The following is a 27,627-nucleotide window of genomic DNA, read 5'->3' on the forward strand; positions in this document are numbered from 1 at the left end:
GCGCTCTGCAGTGATGCCGTGTGAGATGAAATTTTATACGGCCAGTAGAGGAGCACCTGATTGTAAGGAGGCTAGGCTAGAATGTACAGGCTCATGCTGTGACGTACCTATACTGCTGTGTGCTGAATAATGAGAGGAGCACCTGATTGTAAGGAGGCTAGGCTAGAATGTACAGGCTCATGCTGTGGCGTACCTATACTGCTGAGTGCTGAATAATGAGAGGAGCACCTGATTGTAAGGGGCTAGGCTAGAATGTACAGGGTCATGCTGTGGCGTACCTATAGTGCTGAGTGATGAGAGGAGCACCTGATTGTAAGGGGCTAGGCTAGAATGTACAGGGTCATGCTGTGGCGTACCTATACTGCTGAGTGCTGAATGATGAGAGGAGCACCTGATTGTAAGGGGCTTGGCTAGAATGTACAGGGTCATGCTGTGGCGTACCTATTCTGCTGAGTGCTGAATGATGAGAGGAGCACTTGATTGTAAGGGGCTAGGCTAGAATGTACAGGGTCATGCTGTGGCGTACCTATACTGCTGAGTGATAAGAGGAGCACCTGATTGTAAGGGGCTAGGCTAGAATGTACAGGGTCATGCTGTGGCGTACCTATACTGCTGAGTGCTGAATGATGAGAGGAGCACCTGATTGTAAGGGGCTAGGCTAGAATGTACAGGGTCATGCTGTGGCGTACCTATACTGCTGAGTGCTGAATGATGAGAGGAGCACCTGATTGTAAGGGGCTAGGCTAGAATGTACAGGGTCATGCTGTGGCGTACCTATAGTGCTGAGTGATAAGAGGAGCACCTGATTGTAAGGGGCTAGGCTAGAATGTGAAGGCTCATGCTGTGGGAGATGTGATTAGCTTTGTCTAGACTGGACTGGAGAATTTTAAAATGCCTTGAGGGTTGGCTTACAACAAATGATTTTTTCTCTCAGAGTAAAATGATGATAGTTTCTTTGAAAGAAAAACTGAGCTGCAATGATGTAAGGTCATTGCACTGAGATTAGATACTGTAATTCTGCCAGTGAGTATCAATCATTTCTTTCTTCTATTATGGTAAACGATCAGCATTTGATTAATTGAGTTTACCATGTACAAAAAATCAGAAATGTTTTTTGTGACCACAATACTTTCTGTTCTGTCTCCAGCTGGAATCACAGCTCAACAAATTACCATCCCATGGACGTGACAGAAAAACCAGACGGGAAAAGGTAGTGTTTTTTGACTCACATGCGAAGCAAAAGTGAGTCTATGTACTCACCCGGCCGTCCGGAAAACTTTAACGTTGGATATTTCTTGGACACTATTCAGTCTATCAGTACCAAATTTGGCAAGATGGTGTATGATGACAAGGCCCCAAAAAACATACATAGCATCTTGACCTTGCTTCAAGGTCAAGGTCGCAGGGGCCATAAATGTTGTCTAAAAACCCAGCTATTTTTCACATTTTTCCCATTTTCTCTGAAGTTTTTGAGATTGAATACCTCACCTATATATGATATATAGGGCAAAGTAAGCCCCATCTTTTGATACCAGTTTGGTTTACCTTGCTTCAAGGTCAGGGTCACAGGAGCTCTTCAAAGTTGGATTGTATACATATTTTGAAGTGACCTTGACCCTGAACTATGGAAGATAATTGTTTCAAACTTAAAAATTATGTGGGGCACATGTTAAGCTTTCATCATGAGACACATTTGGTCACATATGATCAAGGTCAAGGTCACTTTGACCCTTATGAAATGTGACCAAAATAAGGTAGTGAACCACTAAAAGTGACCATATCTCATGGTAGAAAGAGCCAATAAGCACCATTGTACTTCCTATGTCTTGAATTAACAGCTTTGTGTTGCATGACCTTGGATGGCCTTGACCTTGGGTCAAGGTCACATGTATTTTGGTAGGAAAAATGTGTAAAGCAGTTCTTAGTGTATGATGTCATTGCTAGGTTTAGTTATTTGACCTTGACCCTGAAGGTCAAGGTCATGTAAAGGTCAAGGTCAAGCATGTGAGTCGTATGGGCTTTGCCCTTCTTGTTTCTCCTTCATGCCCTTATGTTGTCTTGTGCCATGTAAGGACAATTTGTGCATTTCTAATGATTTTTTTTTTTATGGTGAACAGTTTAACAGTCATTATCCAGTAGAGTAAATGACAAAAAATATGTTCATGTATATGGATTGTGAATGGTTAGCAGACCTGTTTACCAGTACGATTTGGGCGTATTTTGTACGCCAAATTATTATCAGTACGCAAATACGCGACACACGCACAAAATACGCATAAGAAAAAGTCTAGAATACGTTTTCCGGTCTTGGTGTGTTGATTACGGGATGGTACAACTGATACCGGTTTCGGTCGAAGGGAGATAACCATGACAGAGAGTCTTCAGCTGTGGAAACCTTGTTCAGTTGTTGGCACGTGCGATCGTCTGGACAATAGTGGCAAAATGAAGCGGTAAAATACATGTGCCAGTTTCGGATGACTGTACCAGGTCTAAACAGCAGAATCAGCAGATTTTCTTGGAGAAATATAAGAAAGAGCCAGGAATTGTGGAGTCTACAATGGGAAAAAGTCATGCACACTGCAAGTATTGTAAATCAGATTTCTCCGTTGCCCATGCTGGGAAATATGACATCGAACGACACTGCAGTTCCAAAACTCACATGGACAAGGCTGCTGCAAAGAAATCCGCTGAAAGCTGCCAAGGAATTATGAAATTCATTCCCGCAAAGCAAATCCTGCCAGAAGAAAAGGCTGTAGTCCGTGCTGAAGCAATGTTTACTGAGATGATTGTAAACACTGAAATGAACTTGCCACTGTCAACCGCAGATGTTATTTCACGAACTTCATCTTTTCATTATCAATCTGTTTGGAAGACACTGGTTATAATGCTATAAACTGACAGGTAAATAAAATTGTTTTATCCCTGTTGTATCGGAAGGATTTAAATTCTGAAGATGTTCACAAGACATGCTATTCCTACACAAACACGTTTGCACCCACGCGTACGTTTTCCCTAGCCCATATGGCTTTGCTTGCAAAGTACACCAACTTTTTGAAAAATACACTCGACTTTTTGAAAAAGTACTCTTGCCTCAGGTTTAGGGTAAACAGGTCTGGGTTAGGGATCAGGTCCAACATTTCTCGGCACTCATCTTTTAGGGAGATGAAAAAGAAATCAACACATGTACGCAAAAAGGACAATTTTATTTTGAAATAGAGAGATCCTTTGACTGTTGGCTGAGAAAAAGGAAATTACTGTGTAAAATATTAGATTTTGAACTTGAAACAGTTATTCTTTCATATAATATTTTCTAACCCATTCAGTATGCATTGCCAGCATGAAGACTGACTGGGGGGTAAATTTTGTTATGTGGAGATTTTGTAGAGCTTTTTAAACTATTGTAGCCAATTTTTTTCTATTTTTTATCTTTTTACGTTTTAATTTGACCTAGAAGATTTGCTTATTAAATCATAGTTTTACTGAGAATAAAAACTTCAACTACCATTGGTATGTTCTTTGAGATCCTCTGGTGCTCTTGTGGTAGCCCGTCATAGTGGACGATCGACAAATTGTTCAGTCTTGTGTCTTGTGGAAGCGGATGTGGCTCACAAGTCTGATGTGAGAGGCTCACACACGAGGGCACATGAATGTCGCTGTAGGGGGACTCAGGATGGCAGGCTTCTTCCTCTCTCTGGCACTCGCCAGTCGGCTTCTGTGCTTGTCTTTAAAGCTGTTGGCTGCCTATCTGGTAACTGTACACTGTCACTGGCGCAAATGTCTAGTTCCTTTGGGGTTTTGTCTGCAGATGCATTCTTGGAAGCGTTTCTATGGGCACCCCAAATGTCTCTGCCCCTGTGACAGGATTTTCATCCTTCCAGATCACATGGCCAGTCTGTTGAGGTCTTCATGTCTCCAATTTTGTCATTTATTCATTCACTTCACTGATTGACAGACAGTACATTTCGACCTTGGGTGATATGGTATTATTTTTTTCTGTTTTACCCGTTTTACTGTGCTTCATCTTTACCATTTGATGCCAGTGACTTGATGGTCTTTCTTCTTGGCGTTGGCTGTGACTGGATGGTGACAATGGTGTGTGTGCAGGAACTGCTGGAGGAGACGCTGGACAATGTGGACCATGAGCTGGGCTCTCTGCGCATGACGCTCAAACGCTACCAGGTCCTCAAGACTACGTACTGATAGTGATCACCCCCTTCTGCCTGTGTTATGGTCAAATCCCCTACATTGCCAGCTGAATGTCTACTTGTCATCTTCTGCTTTTTATGATGTAAACAGAGACTTTCCGCAGTGGGATTTGGTGTTCACAGTTTGTCTGCAATCTGTCCCTGTTCTATCGGCTGCTAAACCATTTAAACATTGTTAAAGTATGACATCTTTTGCTTGCTTGTTTTGTGTAGTCAATCTTCATGGAAAATATAGTTACTATATGGTTAGAAGATGGACATTTGCTAATCATATCCATCATTTGTGTGTGTTTCTTGAGGTAGAGCATAGTTCCATGATGTTAATATTTAATATTCTGCTGTGTATTTCATAATTCAACACTATTATAACTAAGCAAACATACAATAATATGGTTTTTGAACTGAGTGGATTTTTTCCAGCCATCCGTTTATTGCCCAAACTATCTTTTGGGCAAGTTTTGAGCTTATATTTTGCCCTGTTTACCAGCTCTGTTGTGTGTCATACAAATCAAAAGCTAGACTACAAAAGTAAATGTAGCTCTCATGTCCCTGTCCAACTATAAAATGACTGCCATTTTATTTACCCTGAGTGCCTCACCTTGTACTCTTTATTTACGTTTTTATTTTGATATTTTTCCTTATTTATTGTTCCTTGTCTTGAGTCATAACGCCATCAAAGGAACTATTTGTTGATTTACCTCCTTAGTCTAGTCACTGGGAAAGTACGTAACAAATTGGCTTTGTGATTAAAACCATACATGAGTTGTGTTTTTTTTTGTTACAAGACCAGAAGTTTAATATAATCTGCTGTCTGGTTTCTATCTCTCTTTTTTCTTTTTGTGTGTGCATTTGTTAAAACAAATATTTTAAACAATGCTGAAAAGACAAATTCCAAAAATAACTGTCAGGTTTGTATGGGTTGTGAAAGTGAATCCCCTTGCTTTTACTGGGACAAACAATGGAGGGGCCAATCAATAGCGAAGGGTGAAAAAGCAAGGGTTTTCACTCTTTCACAGCCCATACAAACTCAACAGTTATTTCCGAAAATCGTCTATTTGAAATCATTTTTAAAAGAAAGAACAAGAAAAAAACATCAGGGCCGGAATGTATGTATGTATCGAGGTCTATCTTAACCCGGGATAAAAGCTTAGCTCGGACTATCTATCCCCAGGATATCATCGATACTTTAGCGCAATGCATGTGTCGAGACTACAGAAAAAATAACTATCCCGAGCTTTCCCCTCAATCTATTATTGGCACGGGGATTTCCGCATCTCTGCGCATGATAGAATGTCAAGGCCGTTCTAAATTCAGGAATCCGCGTTCGAAAGGTGACGTCGCTCTGTTCTAAATGACCCATGTAGACCTTGACGTCATGAAAAGCGTGACGAAATGTTTCTTCGAACTTGGTTCCGGTCTTGTTCTCGTGCCATTGTTTTCTTCGCGGTGTTGTTTTCTTCTGCAAATTCACATTAGGCAAGGCAAAATGCGGCGCAACAAGGACATTTGTTCTAGGATTCAAGTGAAGTAAGTTGGAGGGAAAGGGAGGGGGTGGGTGGATCGCCATTTCGACTTGAAGTTCAAATTCGTTTTAAACACTGGCAGTGATCACACAAATTTCCGCGGCAAAACCGACATTTTTTTTACAGTTCATATACATCAAACACATTAAACAGGTTATTCCTGTATGTGAAAACATGGTTTCTTTGCACTTGAAGTGCGACCGCCGCCATGTTGTTTTTCAACTAACCCCGGGATAAGAGACTTATCAGCTCCAAAATGAGGGGATAGTTTGACCCGGCTTTTAGCGCGAGGATAGAGCTAACCTCGACTCATGCATTGGGATATTTTTACAGTGGGCTGAATTAGCTCGAGGATAGAGTTTATCTCGGGCTAAAGTCTCTATCCCCAACACATACATTCCGGCCCTGAAGATAAAAGATTTACTTTAGACAGAAATGAGAAAAGTCCAAAATGATGCAGCATTAGAAGGTAGGGCAAGATCAGTGATTCTTTTCATTTGATTGATGTTTGATTTCTATTACTGAATGTTTGTTGTTGGTATCTTGAGTCAAAAGTTGTATATAATTATGTTTCAAATTTACCTGTTGAAATGATTTTTAGTCCATTTATGGGGAGTGCACAAAAATTATTGTATTCACAGTTTGGGTACTTTTTGTGTGACCTATTTCAATATTACTGTAACTCCTTAGTACAATGTTGTCTTCTCAAAATATGTTTGCCTGTGATATTAAGTTAGACCAGTAGTAGATAAGATAACCTGTAGTTTCATGTAGTAATGAAGGACTACATGGCCATTTCCCAGTATTGTTGTTCCAATTACTAGTTAACAGTGTACCCAGTGGCTTCTTGGGGGTTTCATGCATGTGTGTGAAGCATATTTCTGTCAGGCCCCTTGGCTTATTCACACACATGCTTTTGTATTGCTATAAACCACCAAGAAATTGTTGTATATAATAATAAGGGGCGTTTCTCCTCACGTGGACAAGGAGCAAGTGTGGAGACAACACCCCTCGCTAGTGTCTGACCTATAATGTCACGTGGGAAAGTTTGCCTCAATAAAAGCAAGAGTATTCACTCTTTCACAACCCATGAAAACCTGAGTTATTTTCAGAATTTGTCTATTTTCATATCAGAACTCATTCTTCCACCACAAACCTTTCTGTGAACAAATGACTGGATTGTTTTCACTTTGTTGCTTTCATGTTTAACACTTATCATGGTGGTCTTTAACATTAGATGGACATTTTGTTTGACATCCTATTGGCGGTAAAGTAAGATCACTAGCAGCAGTGTACTAATCTTGTTGATTTCCGTGAGGGTTACTTCTAGGGGCTTTGCTGTAGAGGCTTTATGATTTGTGTTTTGGATTGAAATAATAGTATAGTTGAACCCGTCTATAATGACCACCGAAGGGACCAACCAAGCGGTTGATAGGAAAAGGTGAAATATATGGAGAGAAAAGGTGAAATATATGGAGAGAAAAGGTGAAATATATGGAGAGAAAAACTTATCTGGGATCCTTCGGAGTGGTTGTGGGTAGGTGGTTGCTTTGGAGAGGTGGGCGTTGTAGACTCGCTCCCAAGGGTAAGACAGACATAACCTGCTCGAAGCACAACCATACTAATTCACTCGAACTCGTAGTTCATTTTGACTGCCTGTTTATTCGTACTGTCTCACTCTGGTAGGTGGCATTGGCGAGTACACATGTAAGGGAGACAATTCCCCAATCACATCAGTAACGTGTCGTCTGCTATGCTACATTCCCTTTCTTTCTTCAAACATTTGAACAGTTAATAAACTCAAAATTTAAACCTTGTCCTCTTGACCACGAACTGTAAATACTTTTTTTTTTTAAACATTTAAACTGTTGCATAATAGCCATACAGAACATTACTGTCAAACTTCAAACATATCAACATTTTGTTCAACCTTAACAAGAGCATTTCCCACAATGCAATCCTTCAACTTCTCAAGTTCGTCGCGATATAACCTTCGTGGTTGAAAACGACGTTAAACACCAAATAAATAAATAAAAACTTCTCAGGTGGTTTTCTGATTCTAGTGGACTGTCTGAGCGGTTGTGGACAAAATGTTTGGTCATGTGTCTGCGTGTTTGTCTGCGTGTCCAGAACGTTCGCGTTGTCTGTATGTTCGTTTGTCTGTTTGCTGTGAACATATTTCTTTGTGTGTGCGACGTTCCTCTTGTACTGAACACCGGTTGGTGATTCGACAAGAAGTTGAGAACCAGTTTTGTCTACCACCTTGTATGGTTCCGGCTCAAAAGTGGTCGACAACTTGTCCTGTCTTTTCTGCTGAAGCAACACATCATCACCTACATCTATCTTTGTTTCTATTGCACGGCGCTTATCATCAGCATGCTGTTTCCCTATTTCTTTCCGGATTTTGTCACGGTCACGGATGTTTTCATCAAGTTCAGCCTTGACGATGGAATCAATATCTGGAAGTTTTGTCCGAAGTTTGCGCTTGAAAAGCAGTTCTGCTGGACTAACTCCAGTAGTCTGATGTGGTGTGGTTCTGTATTACAACAGAAATTTGTTCAGTTCTTTTTTCCAGTCTTTGCCTTCGGAGTGTGCTATTTTGATTGCTTTCATCAATGTTCGGTTTTGGCGTTCTACCTCACCATTGGCCTGTGGCCACAATGGCGTTGTGTGTCTGTAAATAATTCCGTGTGTAGTCATGAATTGTTTGAATTCGGCGGAAATGAACTGGGGACCATTGTCCGATTTCAGGGAAAATGGTAGCCCATGTGTTGTGAACATTGTTTCCAGACACTCCACAATTTTTTCTGCTTTTGTATTTCTCAGAACTGCGGTCTCGAAATACCGGCTATAGTAGTCTACTACTACTAGAATCGACTCTCCACTTGGCAACGGGCCAAGCAAGTCAACTTCCACGTCTTCCCATGGACCATCTGGGAATGTGGTTCGAACCATCGGTTCTGGCTTTTACGGCATTCTGACAATTTGACATTCGTGACAAGAACGTACACATTTTTCAACATCTTTGTCGAGACCGGACCACCACACTTTGGTTCGAATTCTTTCTTTTGTTTTCACCACCCCTTGGTGTCCTTCGTGTGCTGTTTCAACAACGCGTTCTTTCAGTGCTTTCGGAATCACAATGCGTGTGCCACGTGGAACAAGTTTCCCAAGGCTGGTCAACTCATCTTTCAGCGCTTTGTATGCTACGTTCGGGCATTTTTCCCAGTTTCCTGGTTTGATATACTCTCTCACTGCAGACAACTCTTCATCTACAGCTGATGCCTCTTCAATTTCATGTGCTGTCATTGCCCTCGGTACGGCCTTCTTTGCAGCGAAGTACACATACTCTTCCGCAACGTTTCGACCACAAACACGTTCAGTGTCTTGGTTCACGAGTCGCGACAACGAGTCGGCAATGTTCTGTGAGCCTGGCTTGTATTCCACCGTGAATTGGTAGCTCTGCAACCGAAGCACCCATCGCTCGATACGCGCTGACGGTTTCGAACGTTTGGAATAGATGAACTGCGGTGGTCGGCTTCAAGTGTGAACTCAATACCGTACACATACTGATGAAATCGCTCGCACGCCCATACAAGAGCTAATGCTTCTTTCTCAGTTTGTGAGTAACGTCGTTCGACATCCGACAAGCTACGGCTAGCATAGTAGATCACTTTTTTCTCACCGTTCTGAACTTGTGTGAGAACTGCACCTAGTCCGACTGGACTCGCGTCTGCAACAATACGCGTCTCAGCCTTCGGATCGAAGTACGCGACGTTTTCAGCTTTCGACAAATCATCCTTCAAAGTTTGAAATGCCTTTTCTTGTTCTGTTTTCCACTGAAATGGTGCGTTCTTTCTAGTCAATTTTCTTAGTGGTTCGGCTTTGGTAGCCAAATTTTCTATGAAGCGAGGGTTGAAGTTCACTAACCCCAAGAAGCTTCTGACTTCCGCCGCTAAAGTCGGCTGTTTTGCGTTTTTCACGGCTTCTACTTTTACGGATGTTGGCCCTATCCCTTTCTCCGAGAGTAGGAACCCCATGAACTGAAGTTCGGACATCCGATAGACACATTTGTCTGGATTGAGTGTGAGGCCATTCTCTTGTAGTGTGCGTAGTACCTTGTCGAGTCTCCGGTCATGTTCCTCGACTGTTTCTGCATGTATGATGATGTCATCTGTCGTGTTCCGTGCACCCGGACAATCGCGAATCACGTCTTGGATAGTATGTTGGTAGATTTCTGGTGCTGACGTCACTCCGAACATCAAACGCTTGTACCGAAATAATCCGATGTGTGTTGCGAATGTTGTGACGGGACGCGACTCTTCAGACAACTCGAGCTGATGAAACCCCCACTTCAAGTCAAGCTTTGTGAAAACTTTGCTTCCGTTCATTTCGATCAGTGTTACTTCGATAGTCGGTATCAAATTTGTCAACACAGAAAATGTTCACTGCCATCTTTCTGAATACGTCACAGTATACACACAGTTTTCAATGACGTCACGATTTCACTCGATCGACCGGCCAAGAAAATGACGAAAACTTGTTTAAATCTAAGTTACTTCACAGATCCTCGTCGCCAGATTGTAGACTCGCTCCCAAGGGTAAGACAGACATAACCTGCTCGAAGCACAACCATACTAATTCACTCGAACTCGTAGTTCATTTTGACTGCCTGTTTATTCGTACGGTCTCACTCCGGTAGGTGGCATTGGCGAGTTAACGTGTCGTCTGCTATGCTGCAGGCGTAAGTCAGGTTCAACTGTATTATTATTCAGCAAGAGGACTGTAAATTTGTAGAATTAAACATTTGGAACCAATTTGGTTGTGCATTCAAGACTCCTTAAGACTTACGTCCAGGTACACTGCTGATTTGGATTTGAATAATAATCATGCTTGTGCAACATTTTCAATTGAATCATGACATGTGCCTCCGAATTAAGACTATCCAATGTTCTGTTTGGGGCCTTAAAATGACCAAAAAAAGTCATAGAGGGACGTGTGGGTGTAGAAGCTTGAATGAATAATTTTATATCAAGTAGCATGATGAAGCAGTTTAGGAGTACATGTAGCTTAGCAGCCTTTTAATGTTTTGATAAAAAAAAAAGTATTTCAGTAATCAGTAGAAAGACAGAGTTTTCTTTCTTTTTTTTGATAGTTATGGGCAGAGCCTCAAGACAGTTTTTGACAGTTTCGTTTGTCTGTATTTCTTGGTCATTCTCAACAATTCAGGTGACCTTCCTTTTCATATTACGCTCATTGACTGTGGGTTTTTCCCCCTTACCACCTACATGTATTACTTGTCTTTTAAATAAGGTAATATAATTTGAGGGAGCAAAATTGGTCAGCTAGATGTCAGTACATGTATTACAAAAATGCATATCGTCGTCGTCCTGGAATGTTGGCGTAACTCCATTCTTGGCGATGTTGATGTTTTTGTGCTTTAGACTAAGTAAATCATTCTCCATGAGAAATACTCTCTAAAATATGATGGACAATACATGGTTGACCATTCTTTTATCTTTCTATAAATACCAGGTACAAATATAAACACCCTTTCATAATAAAAATAATCAGTTTTGGCCTTCTGCTGAACAGCTGTCAAAAATGAGTTACGCCAAATTTGAACAACGACGTTAAAGCTTCATTAAAGCTGTGGTCTATTTATGACTATCCGGGGCTACGAGTTTGAAAAGATAGGGCTGAGAATCATGTACAGAGGTATATACAGCGAACACGACCCGAAACCACCTAAACTGCGTGTATGACCTTGAGAGTTTCAGTCAACGCTTGAATTTTGCCGTGGTAACATCCGGTTTGCTCTCTCAGAGCTGAGCAAACTTGTCAAGTTGGATCAAGCAGAGAAAATAAACGCCTGGGCAGAGAATCAAACTCAAAACCTCGTCATGTCGGGGCCGATGTTTTAACCGCTAGGCCACTCCACCAGTGTTGACAAAGGGAGAAAAATTAATAATTTTATGTCATTCTAAGCTTGAATAACCTTTCATGCGTTGCAAAAACGTAAAAGTTGCCGTTCAAATTTGCCTTTGTTTTGCAAACATGTTTCACGGAATCGCAGTACATGTTTACACCGCCATGCTACACGACTCGTTCGCGCCATGTGATGGCTGCGATATCTCTATATTTACAGCATGCAAGAAAAATGAGAAAAACACTGGCAGTTGTTGAATCCCTCCAAAGCTTTGTGTGCACAGTTGTAAACAGACATCAAAGAAATAGTTATACTAGCAGAACAATGGGCAGATAGATATATAAATCATAAATGATGAAAAAAATGAATTCACATGAATGTTTTTTCTTCTTTTTCACAATTGGTGCAGTAGCCTAGTCACATCAGTCACAAAATCTCGAGGTCTTGAGTTCGAATCTCCGCCGAGGCGTTTATTTTTTCCTTGATCTCTCTTGAAAATAAAATATGATCAGTCCTGAGAGAGCTAACCGGATGTTCTCACAGCAAAATTCAAGCGTCGACTGATGCTCTCAAGGTCATACACGCCGTATAGATGGGGTTTCAGGCAGTGTTCGCTGTACAGAATTCTGTACATGATTCTCAGCCCTATCTTTTCAAACTCGTGGCCCCGGAAAGTCATAAATAGACCACAGCTTTAAAACAGTATATATATGTAACTGTAAAATGTGATTGAGGACAATGCAAGACAAGAGAGAAGATGCATGTTAGATGCAATATGTACCAGAAGTGTGAAAGCTAGCTGGGAAGTTCACACAAGGGAAGCACCTGCTTGTTGTCACCTTGTTTATTGTATAATTGTATGAAGTGAAAAGTAGTTGTAATAAAGAATCGGACAGACTTTCTCCATTGTTGCTCAGAGGCCAGAGAATTTCTTGAGTGTTCAACATCATCTGTGCAGCTAACACAGAAGTTACAAAACAAAACAAACTGGTTCTGACTAATTCCTCTAAGGTTAAAAGCTGTGGTACAAAATGCACCTCCAGGTACCCTTTGCTTGCTTTTGTTTCTGCAAACTTGATTTAAATCTCGCCACATGATGGCATTGTTTCATAAGAAATATCTGGCACCTTCGCTTCAAAATCATTAATTTTGTGTGTGTGCTTGAAAGCATTGCATTATACTGTACTCTCTTTTACTCCCCATAGCTTAAAGGCACAGTAAGCCTCCCGTAAACCATCACTGAGCTCCCCGAGCCTCTACATACAGTGCAAGCATACTTTCATTTGAACGCTCACCGAACGTGAACATCTTGGCTGCTTTCTGTAGAGAGTGAGACATTTTCAAAGAATTTATTTTCGTGGACTATCAGGCATGCTAGTGCTAGACCTAACTTTTAAAATCTAAATAATAAATTGACAGCTTGTTACACAAACATTCTTAAATCATAAAAGAATTCTTTTTTCATCAAGACAAGATTAGTACAATTCGAAGTTTTGAAAATTTGAAAAAAGAAAAGCCCGGAAACGTGTCACGCAAAACGTCTTTCTCGTAGCAGACGACGGTTCTGCATAGCGCCAGTTCCTCTAAACGGTCAACCGCCACCGCTCTAGTTCATGTGACTTGCAGCCGTTTGTTGCGTTTTAGATTCAGAGGTACACAATAACGTGCTATTGCAGATAAGCTTACAGTGAGTCGCATTGAAATCCCAAACTGACAACTAAATTGTGAAACAAGAAGAGCAAACGCTCGATCGAGTCACTTTCGCAGTTCTGAATATTATATGAGGCATCAGATGGACAGGAAGAAATTGCTATTCACAACACAATGCATACCTGAAGCATACCTGTGACCTTGAAAAAGGTCAAAGGTCACCAAAGCAGACGTCAAAGTGTAGAGGTCACTGGGAGTCACGTTCACATAAAATTTGAGCCCGGTCACTTTTATAGTTTCCGAGAAAAGCCCAACGTTAAGTTGTGTGTTGCCGAACAGAAAAGGCTAGTTATCTCCCTTGTTTTTCTGATAACGTTCGTAAAAGGCTACAGATGTAAATACTTTGATGTAAAGAATAATCCTACAAAGTTTCAATCACATCCGATGAACTTTGTCAAAGATATAAAATGTCTAATTTTTCCTTTGACGCTGACCTGTGACCTTGAAAAAGGTCAAAGGTCAACGAAACCATCGTTAAAGTGTAGAGGTCATTGGAGGTCACGACTAAACAAAATATGAGCCCGATCGCTTTGATAGTTTCCGAGAAAAGTCCAACGTTAAGGTGGTGTCTACGGACGGCCGGCCGGCCGGCCGGACAGACTAACACTGACCGATTACATAGAGTCACATTTTCTCAAGTGACTCAAAAAAGGAAACTGGATCACACAGGTTCAAAATGGCTCAGGGGTAAGATAAACCACGCAAAAATAAATTCTTTGAAAATTGCTCGCTCTTTATGGAGGGCACCTAGGATGTTCTCAAGCAGTGAGTGTTTAAATGAAAGGGTGTACTGTGTGTAAAAACCTGACAGTGTCTGTGATGGTTTATGGGAGACTGACTGTGCCTTTAATACTGTAAAAATAATATTGACATATATTTTAATGTGAATGAGCAACAACTGTAAAAATTATTGTCATTATGTAGATGATTGCAGGCAGCATACAAAAAGCATTAAAACAACGAAGCTGAAAGCTTTTGCTCATGCATCCAGATGCAAAGCCATGTTATATAGCATCTGTATAGGAAGGCTGTACATGGTTGCTGACAAAGGGATGTTGCCATTTATTTCTAAATAGACATACAAGTTTTGTCCATTTTTGAAAGGTGAAAACAAGCTTTGGCATTACCTTCCCTTTCTATAAAAACAAAAAAGTTGGGCAGATCTGCTGAAATGACAGCAACCATCCATTTAAGAGAAGTTGTAGAATGTTGCCAACGCTTAACGACATTCCTGCTAATATTACAGTGGAACCCCACTTTAAGAACCTCCAAAAATCTGAGAAAATCATGTGTGTCTGTCTTACAAAGGGGGTTCCACTGGATTCAATTTCATATCTCCTGAACAAAGGCCTAGACCAACACTTGTCTTTCTGTGAGCCTGTCACAAATAAAGTTTCTGCACCTATTGTTTGATGACCGGTGTTGGCGTTCTCTGTAAAACTACCTGTACGTTTGTTTGTTGTCCATTTTAATTTTTCTGTGTTATTCTTACAGTTACATGTATAACATGAATATGCATTGTAGCCAGTACTGAAGCCAATATTGAATTATGCCAGGTTAACATGATATTGCCACTTTTTTAATGAAGACAAGAATTGGTTCCAAAGGCCTAAGTAGATCGAAATAAAACAATACAAGAGCCATCTTTCATCTCCCTGAAATATAACTTGAAAAGAATGACAAAATATTTATGTGAGACTGTTATACAGTAATGAAGTGCGCTGGATTTTATTTTTGAAAGTCATTGCAGATAAATGGATCACAAATGGATACCGACACTTCTTGCATCTAGTAAGGACTATGTCTACACACATACGCATGCACACACGCACACATAATCACTCCGGAACAAATCAGTATTCACATAGTAAATTAGGTGTCAACATCAAGGGCAGGAAAGGGCTTTGAAGATCAATCTCACTTGCTCAAAAAATCTAGCTCAACCACAGCAGTTTCACTTCAGTCATGAAGCCAGAAAGAAAAAACAAACACAAATTGAACTTATCCATGGCGAGGGGGGGGGGGGGGGGTGTTAAACCAAACAGATTTTGACAGGGAGTTCTAGTACAGCAGTCCCTCTCATGAACGGACACCCTTGGGCCCTAGCAAAACTGTCCGTACATTGCAGGTGTCCGGTCACGGGAGGGGTGACCACACCACCCCCTCCCCCGGGCCATACACTCGACTCGCACAGAGACACACAAACAACAGGATTGAGTCTATGCTAATCACTTCTTGTGGCTACTAAACAATAACAAAAAACTCCTAATAGTTCTTTAAACGTTTTATAAAAAGGATTTGTTTGAAAAGTGTTGAAAAGAAGAGATAAAATAAATCCTCAAGGCAGTGAACACACTCACCATGCACTGACATACGAAAGCAGCCACACAAACACAGCACAGAGGAGCGTGTGCAGATGCTTTGCAAGAATAAGCTTGAAAACCAGTTTGAATAAATAGCAGCAGATAGAGCTGCATGTCATAATCATGTAATTTATTTTTTTCTTGTCTGGCTTTATTGACTGCATGCCGATCATGTGGCATGGCAGTGACTTTTCACTCTTCAGTCGGAAATACACTGTACATAACACAGCTCCCACTCTCCCTCACTAATGCCTACCCCAAGCCGTGACAACTGATGCTTGGAAATTTTGTGGAAGAGTACACCTCTCTATTTCTCTACAATGCTCTTCCTGCTGACATGCACTGACACCGGACACCCCACAGAGTTTAGCCAGCTAACCCTCCACCCCCCCTCCCCACTTCCTCTCTCTCACTCCCTCCAGCCATGTACTGTTGGGGGCTGTGGCCAGAGAGGTGCCAGCTGCACTGTTCACTCAGAGCAAAACCAGTTGACTGTGTCCTAACTTTTGACAAAGCAAGACAACTGAAGGGTTCATAGATTAGGCAACCGACTCGCTGGTCAAGGCTGAGGGGAAACAAGAGTATCTTGTCAATGAAAGAGGTTACACACAGGCACACGATGCTGAGAACTGTGGCCGGTTTTTCACTCACTTTCGCTCAGGACCTTCATCGACTGTGGTTTCTGTTGTTTACGTCCAACAGACAAGAATAAAGAGCTCAGTGCAGTTTCATGTTGGCATCTTTGCATGTACTCTTCCACTCCTGACCAAAACTACCCCACCTCCTGATGGGTACACGTGCACTCAAGTTATCAGTGACTGTCATCACGCCATTGCGGCTGTGATCTTCGTACCAAGAGACGGACTGCTCTGTTATCGATTTTGTTGTGGTGAAAATTTGACGATGGTCTGTCCGTACATTGGAGGTATGACCTGCTGTTGGGACCGAAAATGAGTGTCCGCGTCCACGTTTTGCAGGTGTCCGTTTAAGGGGGGGCAAATATAGAAGGAAAACACTCCGTGCCGAGCAAATGTGTCCGTACATGTCAGGTGTCCGCTCACGCCGGGGGCCGTACATTGCAGGGACTGCTGTATTGACGAAGTAACGATGAGGTAGTGCTATAATGTACAAAATACTGTGCTTCTGGCAGTTTGTCAAAGGCATATTGTCCATGAAAGGCCAACAGTGGGAGTGACATTTAGCTAGGAAACTGACAAGTCCTGCAGATAATTCACACGTTATCTGGTAAGCTTTGTAATTAAGTTTTGAGATGGAAAGAAATCACAGTTAAAAACTGATCCTTCCCCATGACATTGCCCTCAAATTCAGCCTTCTTCACCAAGTAATTATTTACATCAAACCAAAGACATACAATCCAACCAAATCAAAACTGTTGGTTATCCAACTCAACAGCATCATAACGTTTGGTGCACTATAACACGAGTGTGCCCTTGTGTTTCTGTTGGTGCCAAGAGTCATAGTTCATGTAAATAGTAATGAGCTATCATAATCTGCCATACCCAGTTTTGATAAACTCAGGCTGGCTGGCAGAATGTGTCATACGTTTACTAAAGGATTCGTCATCGACTTGACAGGAATATTGTGCACACAATTTCACTCAGCATTTGCCTCACAACAACATAGTGGTTACAGTGCTTGCCTCTCACATTGGCGGTCACGGTTCGACCCCCCCCCCCCCCCCCCCCCCCCAGAGAACATATACAAGTAACCGATTTTTCCAAGCACTTTCCAGTCCACTCAGCTGGAAATGAGTACCTGACCATACTCCATAGTCAGGGCTGGGGAAAGTGAACGCAGTGAAGGAGAGATGGGCACCACCCTCAAAAAGCTGGCCTCAGAAAAGTTGAGATCTCTAATCTCCCCTACCACCAAACATGGAGATTACAAAATCAAAAGTGCATGCATAAAAATTCAATGATAACGATGCATTCTGCACATAAAAAACTGAATCTGTACAAGTTTTATACGTATCCTCACATGTGGGACAATATCAGTTCAACTGTTTACTGGTACATTTTATAGGACAAAAAAACAGTAATTTACAGAACAGAATAAACTTACTGTCTTCATTATGTTTTGTGGAAAAGAACCAACCATGGCCTAGTTTGCCCCACACAAGACCCCAGAGTCAATCAAGCAAAGCTGCTGTCTGCCAAACTATACCATAGCTTCCTCTAAAAGAGAAAGCCCCCACTGTTTTAAGGAGATCTGCCAACTAAAAAATTGCAGTGAGTATTAATGTTAGTTGTTGCACACTGATGCGGAGAACACAGGTAGATAAACTAAGTCCAAAGTGAAGCTGAAGAGAAGCTGCAGCTCCAATGCTTCAAGCACCTGTAATACTGACACTTGATGTATTCTATTGTGATTTGCTGGATTCAACAGTGAGAATGGCACCTTGTGCAAAGATGGCAAGTCTGAGAGGCTTCCTGGGTGTAACTTAGGACATGAGTCAGAAAGAATGTGCAAGAAACTCCAGTCCAGTGGATGTCGCCCCTATCTTCCCATGGCGTAGTGGCTGTTGTCACACCTGGCAAGCTGATTGTCCTGGAACACTACGCAGTGACTGTCACCACGCCTCTAGCTCGCTGAAAGCTGTCGCTGTGCGCTGTGACAAAGAAGTCATCATGTAACTTGTTCACACAGCGTGGTATGAATGTCATGCCTGACTAAAGTCTGTTTCTGACCAGGTGCTCTCCATGTCGCTGCCATCAAAGTCGGGCTGCAAATGGAGAGAAACAAAATTACTAAATGCTCCCGACACATGAAATGACACATTAAGTGCACACTCTATTACATACACATAGCTTCACAATTGCAGAAAGAAACACAAAGAATAAAGCCTTGAGTCCGAGTCTGGAGATACGCGCGCGATATAAGACTTCATATATATAAGTACACATGCAATGACAAAACAGTATCAAAATATTGAATAAGAACATGGGCATTGAGAAGACCAGGCAAGAGGCATAATAAAAGCATGCAGACACATCAAAGGTGCACAAAACCTACAGTAGAAACTGTACCTTATAATTATCACACACACACTGTCTGTTTCTTTATCTATTTGGTGTACGTCACACACACACATGACCACACACACACACACACACAGTGGTGACCTCATTATCACTGGCAGCCATATCCTCCACCTCCACATCATAGCCCCCTTCCAGCCCCATTTCGTTGTGCTTCTCCACCCGCTCCATCCCCTCCCTGGCACGCACACTGGATGGGTCCAGGCTGCAACACACCAAGCTCTATCATGAAGGTGTTGCAAGAACAAGTCATTTTAACACACCTTATCTCTCAGCAACTCAAATTGCTTGTAAATATATAACAAAACATTACAGTGGAACTCCCCCTTTAAAGGTCCCCCCTTTCATAAGCTCAGTATATTTACTCCTGTTTTAAGAATCCCTCACTTTGAAGACCTGATTATTTCCCTTGTGAGTGGTCTTTAAAGGAGCTACCACTGGCCCTTTACATAATTCACCTATCACTGAACACAGAGATTAAACAAAGACGACAGCTAACTAATGTGAGGGCACAAGCAGAGAGGAAGGGGTATGTAAAGATAAGTGGCAGAGACCTCAGCGCTATGTGATAGTGGTCCAGAGCATCCTGGAACTGACTGACGTGCGCCAAGCAGTCGCCTAGCTGTTCGTGCAGGCGAGCGTCATTCTGGGTCTGCAGGGCCTGACGTAAACTGAAAGCACACAATACAATGTTATCCACATAGATATATACTTTTATCTGAGCACTAAACTATGACAACTATCTGAGAAAGAAAGGGACTTATGTGCCCTAAAAATTGACGATAACGGTGAGAGTTATATGCGGAACCACTCTCCTGAAAGATTAAGAAGAATTGAAATAAACAACTAACTTTCAACCTCCTAAAGAATGTACAATAGGAAAGAAAAAAACCTGTGTCTGAACCTTCTTGTTGTAGCACCTAATTTCTTTTACTATTAAACACTGATTCTATTCATCAGCCTGTCATTCTGAATGCAACATATTTGCTACCAATGTACAACAAGAATAAAGATCACAGGTTACAAAAGGCTCTACAGACATGCCCAGCCTTTTGTGCAGGGTAAAATAAGTTAGCACATTTATATTTTTTTGGTAGCCCTGAATGTCTCCATGAAGTTGAGTATTCTTCCAACTTGCCTTTAAATGAAACTTACTAGATACATTTGCCACACACTTCATATCTTCTTTGGCATTCCATACACTACAATGATCAAGTTCATGATATACAAGAGACTGTCTTGTACATTTAAAGCATCTGTGAAACGATGACACGGTTTGTGCAATATGTACCATGCTTTGTGTAGAAAGTTATTTTAATATGTCAACTGAGAATAGAGACTTCTGTGTGGCTTTAACAATACCCCTCACAGAGCAATGAGAAAGCATTAGGTATCGGATGAAAGTGAGTCTTACAGCGCTATACTGCGTTCATGGTCATGTTCCTGGGCACAGATGTCGGCCATAATGTAGACAGCCTCTAGGTAGGTGGGGTCAAGCTTCATGGCTTTCTCCAGGTATGGCTTGGCCTGAAATATCACAATCGTGTCTCCCCATGCAGCAAACTGATGTGCACACTTTGAATTCCCCACACCAATGGTTTAGTTTGGCCTATGACCTAAACCTTACATTTCAGACGGATAAACACAGCAATTATACAGCTATGTCTAGAGCATGTGCTGTCAAGTGGAGGACAGTACAAATCAACATCTTTCATACATGGATCGTGTTCATCATACGCTTTGACCAAAAGTGACATTCATTTTTGCATGCAAATAATGGCAAAGTTCTTTTGCAGGAGCATATTGACAAAAACCTCATGGTTAAATAATGCCTCTCATTGTGTTGTTGGGAATAAAGTAAAGAAATAAAGCCTCATCGTTGAACGTTATTTTGTGATGAAAGAAGCAGTGATACTAAAATACCCAACATCACTCACTTTCACCAACTTACCTTTGTAACTGTTGTGGGGCTCTTAGCCAGCACAGATGCCAATAGCTGCAAGTCACACACACACACACACATACACACACACACACACACACACACACACACACACACATTTCAAAAAGGTGTTCATGAACTAAAATTCAACAGCTGCAAACAATCGTAAAGCACAAGTCAGAGATGTAAATTAGCAAAAATAGAAAACGCCATGTTATTTTTGTGTATTAAGCAAATTCACCATTAAAAAGCAAAATATGTCAGAAAGTGTTCTAGACCATTTACGTGTATATGTTTCTCGTTGAAAACCACACATGTACCAGATACAAACGTTACTTATTCCCACAATCATAAATTTAAGCTGTATGTGGTTTCAAAGAGACAAATTTTGTTTTGAATGGGGGACACTTGCCGTGAAGTTGGTGACAACACCTTTACACCTGGCTTCAGCGCACTCTTGGTATAGCCGAATATACGGCATGAAGTTAGTAAAATAAGGCAAATTCATATCGGCCTGTGAGAGTGTTACAACACTACAGACCACGACTCACTGTGCTGGTTCTGGCAGAACAACCCAGGTGACTGAAGGCTCTGGTGGCCAGCGTGACGGCATCTCTCAAACGATGACTGGCAACATAACAGTCCACTAAACCTGCAAACATACATGTGCTCATATTAAACCTCTGAGAGTACAGCCGCTTACAAAATAAATTAAACGAAATAAAAATAAAGATAACGAGAGATAAACTGGTTCAAAAGAACATATTTGCTTTTAAAAGTAAACTATCACACAGCGATGAAGCGGCAGTGACCTGTACAAAGGTCTAAGTCTAACCACATACCTTCACTTCACTAATTATTATACATGGTACATTTAAATTAGGTACACCGTTGTAAATTGTGTTAGAAAGAAAAGTTTATGTCTTTCATGTAGACTTGGACAAAAATTGATTGCACCACTTTTTGTTTCGCAGCTTTTGTCATGCAACTCCTTACGACTGACTTCAAAGTCCTTTGTTGTTCTGTTCTGTTCTTACAAATAAGCACTCTGGGTCTTAACTTAGACCATTACTAGCGCTTATGGGTGCATGCTTGGTATTTTCATGTTTGTATAGTCCACCAAACTCTGACATGGATTACAGGATCTTGTTCATGCATACTTGGTCTTGTGCTTGCGTGTACACACGAAGGGGAATAAGGCACTAGCAGGTCTGCCTATAAGTGGACCTAGGAGATTAAACAAATCTCCAGCCTTAACCCATAAGGCGCGAACGGGATTTGAACACTCAACCTTCTGCATAGGAGGCTGCCGTCTTATCCACTAGGCTATTGCACCACTCTGTTGTTTTTGACCTCAATCACCTTTGACATGTGCCTCTATCAAAATGGCGAAACATCAAAAGCACACAAAAAAGCTACACAAAATTATTTGACATGAACAGGTATTGATAGATCTTTCTCGGCTGTATTTTTCCTATTTTGAATGTTTGCAAATTTTTGAATATGAGACTTAGGTTTTTGTCAGGTCCATTTTGTGGCTGCCACGAGTGAAAGAAAGTCTGAATCCGAAAAAGTGTGCTTAATAGCCTTTTACAGCATAGACACTTTAAATAAAATGAACACATGAAAATGTTTAAGATGAGATACAGAAAGTCGTGCAATTTTTTGGGACAGTTTTTGCTTCTGCGCAACTAAGGAGGATAATATTTCCATAGGGGTGCAGGTGCCAGGCATGAGATCTAGGTCAAACCTTGGTAGGTTTCAAATCTGTCAGGGGCGCGTGTGACTGCTTCATGGAAGTGGAGAAGAGCATCTTGCATTCTGTTGAGCTCCTGCAGTGCTGTGCCCTTCAACAACAGTGCCTGAGTGCAGCGTGAGTTGATGGAGTATGCCTGGAATGACATACAGCCAGTCAAAGCTTAAAGTAATCATCATCAAAGATAGATATGCATTGCAACCACTCACCAAAATCATCAAATAATAAGAAACATAAGTAACCTCAAATTACAATGCAAAACTGCTGTAAACTCTCACAAAGGTCTCAAGTAACACTGAGAGACAAATAATGATTACACATATGTTGTAGCAGGAAATTCTCCACATGCAAAATTTTTTTAAAAACAGTAATTCTGTAAGTCCCACTCCGCCTCTCGTAAACCAGACACAGACACAGCAAGGCTTTGACATACAGTAAAAAACACCCTTTCATTTAAACACTTACAGCTAGAGAACACTCGAGAAATTTTCAAAGAAATATTTCGTGTGGACGTATAGGTATCAATCCGAAGCCTCGTTATGGCGCTCAACAGAACTGTTAAAATCTAAAGAATAAATTGACAGCTTGTGAGAAAAACATGGTTAAAACACGAACATATTCTTTTACCATCAAGTCTAAGTACACACAGTTCAAAGTTTAGACTTCACTGGTGCATTTAAGATGCATAGCTTTTCACTTGATGACGGGGAAGTAGGCTACCAAAATCTATGCAACTTTCCCCCTACTGGGATGCTAGTCGACTGAGAATTCTGAACATTTTATACTGTTTGTTGCTGTGACTGTGTAGATTGAGTATTGTGCTTAAAAATGTACTGCCGTGACAGGGCTACCATCACATCACGAGAGCTGCATCTTACCAAGCCCAAGCAGACGAAGTTTCTGCAAATCGCTAGTTTCTTTGAAGCAAATCGCCACTTTGTTTGTGTCACTGGCAGTCATTTGCAGTATTTTAGATTCTGAGATACAAAGAAACATGCTATTGCAAATCTAGTCGCTTTGAAACCGCAAACGACTCAAGGCCATGTGTGACTAAAGTAGATCACACAGGGCTCTGATGGCACATGGATTTAATAAACCATGAGAACTGGTCCATGCTTTACATGTGCATAGTAGCCTCTCAAGTGACCTGTATGTGCCACTTAAAGGTGTTGAATGCTATTGCAAATGTGTTTCAATTCATCAGGTTAGTATTGCTGTTTTCCTGAAAAGATTCCATCGCTCTATGAGGCGAAGTGGGTCTTTAAAAATCATTTGGCAATTTATAATTCACCACCATCAGATAAAAAAAAAAGCCTCCAACCACAGTAGTACACGCTCAACATGCTGACCTTCTGGGCACAGTAGACGGTGCGGACGAGACGCTCGTTGTGTTTGTTGATGCTGTTGAGGGAGTAGTAGCCCATGCATACCCAGGGCTCCACCGCCTGCTCACTCACCTCCATCAGCTGCTGCGACAACCTGCTCAGTCATAAACCACCATCACAGGTAAACTAGTCTGCACCACACTGACAAGCAAAGACCTCAAATAAGGAAAACCAAAGAGAAAAGAGAGTGTGGGAAAAAGACAGATGTGAGAGACATGAACTAATCGAGAACTGAAAAGGAGGTACTTTGTCATGGTACCTACTTGACCAAACTTCATTTTCCCAGTTAGACTGGCCTCCTCCTTCTGACAGCAGCTACAATTGCTGGCACAAAGGAGGTGCAGCTTACTAACAGGAAAGAGTGGAGACAAGCACTCTCCCTATTCTTCATAAAATATTGATCTTCGCAAGCAAAGCTTCATTTCAGATTTTGACCCAAAAAATGTAATAAAACTCACGTTTGCAGATCTTTGGTTCGTTTGTCTCTGGACAGCAAGAAGGCATACAGATCCATGTTGTGCAAGTGAAGGGGGTCCAAGGCTCGTATCTGTGGGTGACAACAATATCAGCGGTCATCCCTCACATAAACACACAAACACAGAAAGACATGCATACACACATACTACCGTATTTGACGGACTACAAGCCGCGACTTTAAAAAAAAAAAAAATCGCATTGCGGCTTATAAAAAGATGCGGCTAAAACGTTACCTAAACTTGAATAGCATTCACCCAATGGAAGTGGCCGCGGATTTTCATTTCGCTCGATTAGCGATTACCGGTACTTTATTAGCTCTCTACTCAAGACTCGGCGCTTTTCTCTTTCTTTCGCGAATCTTCGTTTGTCAACAAGTCGTCGTGACAAGATAGCGTACAGAGAAACACCGGATGTATCAGGATCTCGCGCGCGCGAGATTTTGTTTTTTTGTGTCTCGGGATAGTTGGAGGAGCGAGAGCCGCCATGTTGTGTTTTCATCTGCTCGAAATGTGCGCAAAAGTCGTAAATCATCCCAAAAAAGCTTATTCCGGGCGATACTACATGTGTAGTTTAGTGGCTAGAAGCGCTGACCAACAAGTGTTCAGATATTTTTCTAATTGTCGTTTCTAGATAGTAAAATATGTGCTGAAAACGGTCAGCTATCGCACCATCAAGAAATCGGTTCCCTAGTACCCCTTTAAGGCTCTGGAACCACCCCGGGTGGCAATATCGGGTCGCAACAAAGAGTGTTCCCCATAGCCGGAAAGAGCCTCAACCGTGAAAGATAGAAAGAAAGGTAATGAACAAAAAAGACGCACAACACCAATGTAAACCATTTGTGTTATCATACTTATATTAAAGTATTGATGACCATGGAATAAATGGGTTATTTTTAGATTTCTGACAAAAAATCGCGAAAAACATGACAAATTGTCTTTTTTATAGCCTAAACTATGAAAGATTTAAAGACAAGTATTGAACACAAAAGATAGCAATGGATAATGGCAACAACATTTGCTCTCATTGTTGTACAAAATTGTTGATTGTTTTTTAATACTTTTCCGTTTTTGTGGATTTCACAAAGCATACCAATTAAACGGCAGTCCAGGCAACTCGTCCGAATTTTTGCGGCTAAGAGCCTCAACATTTGAAGATAGAAAGACTATCATTGAACAAAAACTATGGTAAACACTAATGTTAATAACTTTTGATCTCACACTGATATTGAAATATTGATGACCATGCAATTAATGGGCTATTTTCAGATTTGTGGGTACAAAATCGCCCAAAACATGACAAATTGTCTTTTTTCTAGCCTAAACTATGAAAGATTTAAAGACAAGTATTGAATATAAAAGATTGCACGGGATAATAGCAACAACATTTGCACTCATTATTGTACAAAATTGTTGATTGTTCTTGAATATTTTCCGTTTTTGTGGATTTCACAAAGCGTACCGATTAATCGGCAACTCGTGTCAATCATCCGAATTATGACATGCTGCGCCAAAACGATTGAAAATGGATGGAATATTAGTGTTTGAAGACAAAAGGCGCACATTGTCATGTTAAGCATATCTTGTTACACCGTATACACATCAAAATCGTGATAGCTCTTGGTTTGAATGTTACAATGTTTGATTTTGTGCAAGTTGCACACATTGATACTGACAAAATGTAATGATATTCCAGGACAATATATCCAGCGCGCTCTTTGGGTCCCCAAAACACTGTACATGGTGAGTCCCATTGTGGTGCCAAAGTAGAAAATAATTATATTCACTTTAGCGATAGTCCGCAGTAGACGACATCAAATGACAGACTGTAATGATAACTCAAAACTCGTCATCGCTTTCAGCAAACGCGTCAAAGTCAACCTCCTCATCTTCTTCCTCGTCATCCTCTTCTTCACAACCACCATCTGCCAGAAGATCGATCAGCGACACAGGTAGGATGGGCTTGAGGCACCACACGGGTTCCAGGACACCGTCTGCATTTTTCGTCCATCCCTGCCCCTGGTCGTAGGGTTTGGGCCTCTCCAGAATGCCTTCATGAGCACGCTTGTACAGGGCAACGCGGTGGTTTACTCGCTGAATGTGCGGCATCAGAGCAGATTGGCAGGGAGGCATGCGGGCTAGATCGACCTTACACTTGGACGTGAGTTTCTCCTTGTCTCCCACCATCTTGCGGAGTAGCTTTCCACGAACGACATCAACTGATTTCTCACGACTGTAATTGTACATCAGGCACGTAAACTCTTCCAACTGCTTCACCACCCGAAGTTTGACATCCCAGTCTATGAAAAGACCTTGGAGATGGTGAACCTCCTCGACGATCCAGACTGTCCAAAGGTGGGGAGACATCGCGAACTGGAGAAGGCCGAAATCAAGAAAAGCGAGGAGGCTGTTCAGAGAGTCATCACTGCTGTCAAGAACTTCACGAACCCGTTTTCCATCTCAGACAAAGACAGGCTCTACTCCTTGGCGTCTGGTGCCCCTGTCCGCATGGACGTCGAACAGGACTTGCTTCAGGCAGAAGCTAAAGGCATGGTCGCCAAAACTGACTTCATCACCCACCTTCAAAGTGGAGAGCCAGGAAGCTTCTTTGACACCATAAAGAGGCAGAAACTTAAGACAATGGAGGCTTGCAGCAAGAAGGTCACGCTCACATCCCCACAAGGAAAGGCCCTCCAGTACCAGGTGCAAAGCGACCTCGCGTTTCTACTTCTCGTCAAGTCACAGCAACTAGACGAACCATTGGACTTGGACAAAGTCATGATGGGTGGTGCTGTACAGGGCCGGACTACCGGGGGGGTTATGGGGGTTGCGCAACCCCCCCCCTAGCCTAAACATGTACCTTACTTATTTAATTTTTTTTATTTATTATTGCTTATTTTATGCCGTTTCATGCAAGGAGCGACCATTTTCCTATCTCAGAATATGACCTACCCATCAGCTTCAGGGGGCTTCGCCCCCTGACCCCCACAACGAGGGGGGGTTCTAGGGTTTCCGGACCCCCCCCCCCCCCCCAGCCAAAAAATAAAAATATTGAATGAGGTATGCATTTCTTTATTTTACATTGAGTTTCAATTTTTGGGGTATTAATCAGTGACAAAATCTGCTGCCTGAAACTGGTAATGATCATCCTCAGAATGCACCAGATTGCACCATTTTGCATCCTTTTTTTCAAAATTTTCCGGGGGAGCATGCCCCCGGACCCCCCTAGCAAGCTAGGCGCTTCGCGCCGTCGGCTCGGCGCTTCGCGCCTTCACACCCATA

General features: G+C 41.7%; 2 protein-coding genes across 6 annotated transcripts in view; one reads left to right on the top strand and one right to left on the bottom strand.

Moving 5' to 3' along the window:
- The window catches only part of LOC138977039 (uncharacterized), a 98,164-nt gene extending 83,384 nt beyond the window's left edge, over positions 1–14,780 (top strand). For 3 of the 4 annotated variants that reach the window (XR_011459215.1, XR_011459216.1, XR_011459217.1), the window contains 3 exons: positions 1,148–1,210; positions 4,105–7,464; positions 10,445–14,780. Coding sequence is in view for 1 of the 4 variants with exons in the window: in XM_070349942.1 (XP_070206043.1) it covers positions 1,148–1,210; positions 4,105–4,200 (159 nt within the window). In the remaining 3 variants the exon portion in view is untranslated. Of the gene's footprint in view, positions 1–1,147; positions 1,211–4,104; positions 7,580–10,444 lie in introns of those variants that run through there. The other variant, XM_070349942.1, reaches the window with a different exon arrangement.
- Positions 12,905–27,627, bottom strand: part of LOC138977051 (anaphase-promoting complex subunit 7-like) — a 41,800-nt gene continuing 27,077 nt past the window's right edge. For both annotated transcript variants that reach the window (XM_070349961.1, XM_070349959.1), the window contains 9 exons: positions 24,331–24,419; positions 23,837–23,966; positions 22,482–22,623; positions 21,283–21,383; positions 20,741–20,785; positions 20,204–20,316; positions 19,344–19,460; positions 18,874–18,994; positions 12,905–18,473 (listed from right to left, as the gene is read on the bottom strand). In XM_070349961.1, the coding sequence (XP_070206062.1) occupies positions 18,411–18,473; positions 18,874–18,994; positions 19,344–19,460; positions 20,204–20,316; positions 20,741–20,785; positions 21,283–21,383; positions 22,482–22,623; positions 23,837–23,966; positions 24,331–24,419 (921 nt within the window). In that variant the 3' untranslated portion in view covers positions 12,905–18,410. The remainder of the gene's footprint in view (positions 18,474–18,873; positions 18,995–19,343; positions 19,461–20,203; positions 20,317–20,740; positions 20,786–21,282; positions 21,384–22,481; positions 22,624–23,836; positions 23,967–24,330; positions 24,420–27,627) is intronic.

This window comes from Littorina saxatilis, linkage group LG9, assembly GCF_037325665.1.
Source record: "Littorina saxatilis isolate snail1 linkage group LG9, US_GU_Lsax_2.0, whole genome shotgun sequence".
NCBI classification, from domain to species: Eukaryota; Metazoa; Mollusca; class Gastropoda; order Littorinimorpha; family Littorinidae; genus Littorina; species Littorina saxatilis.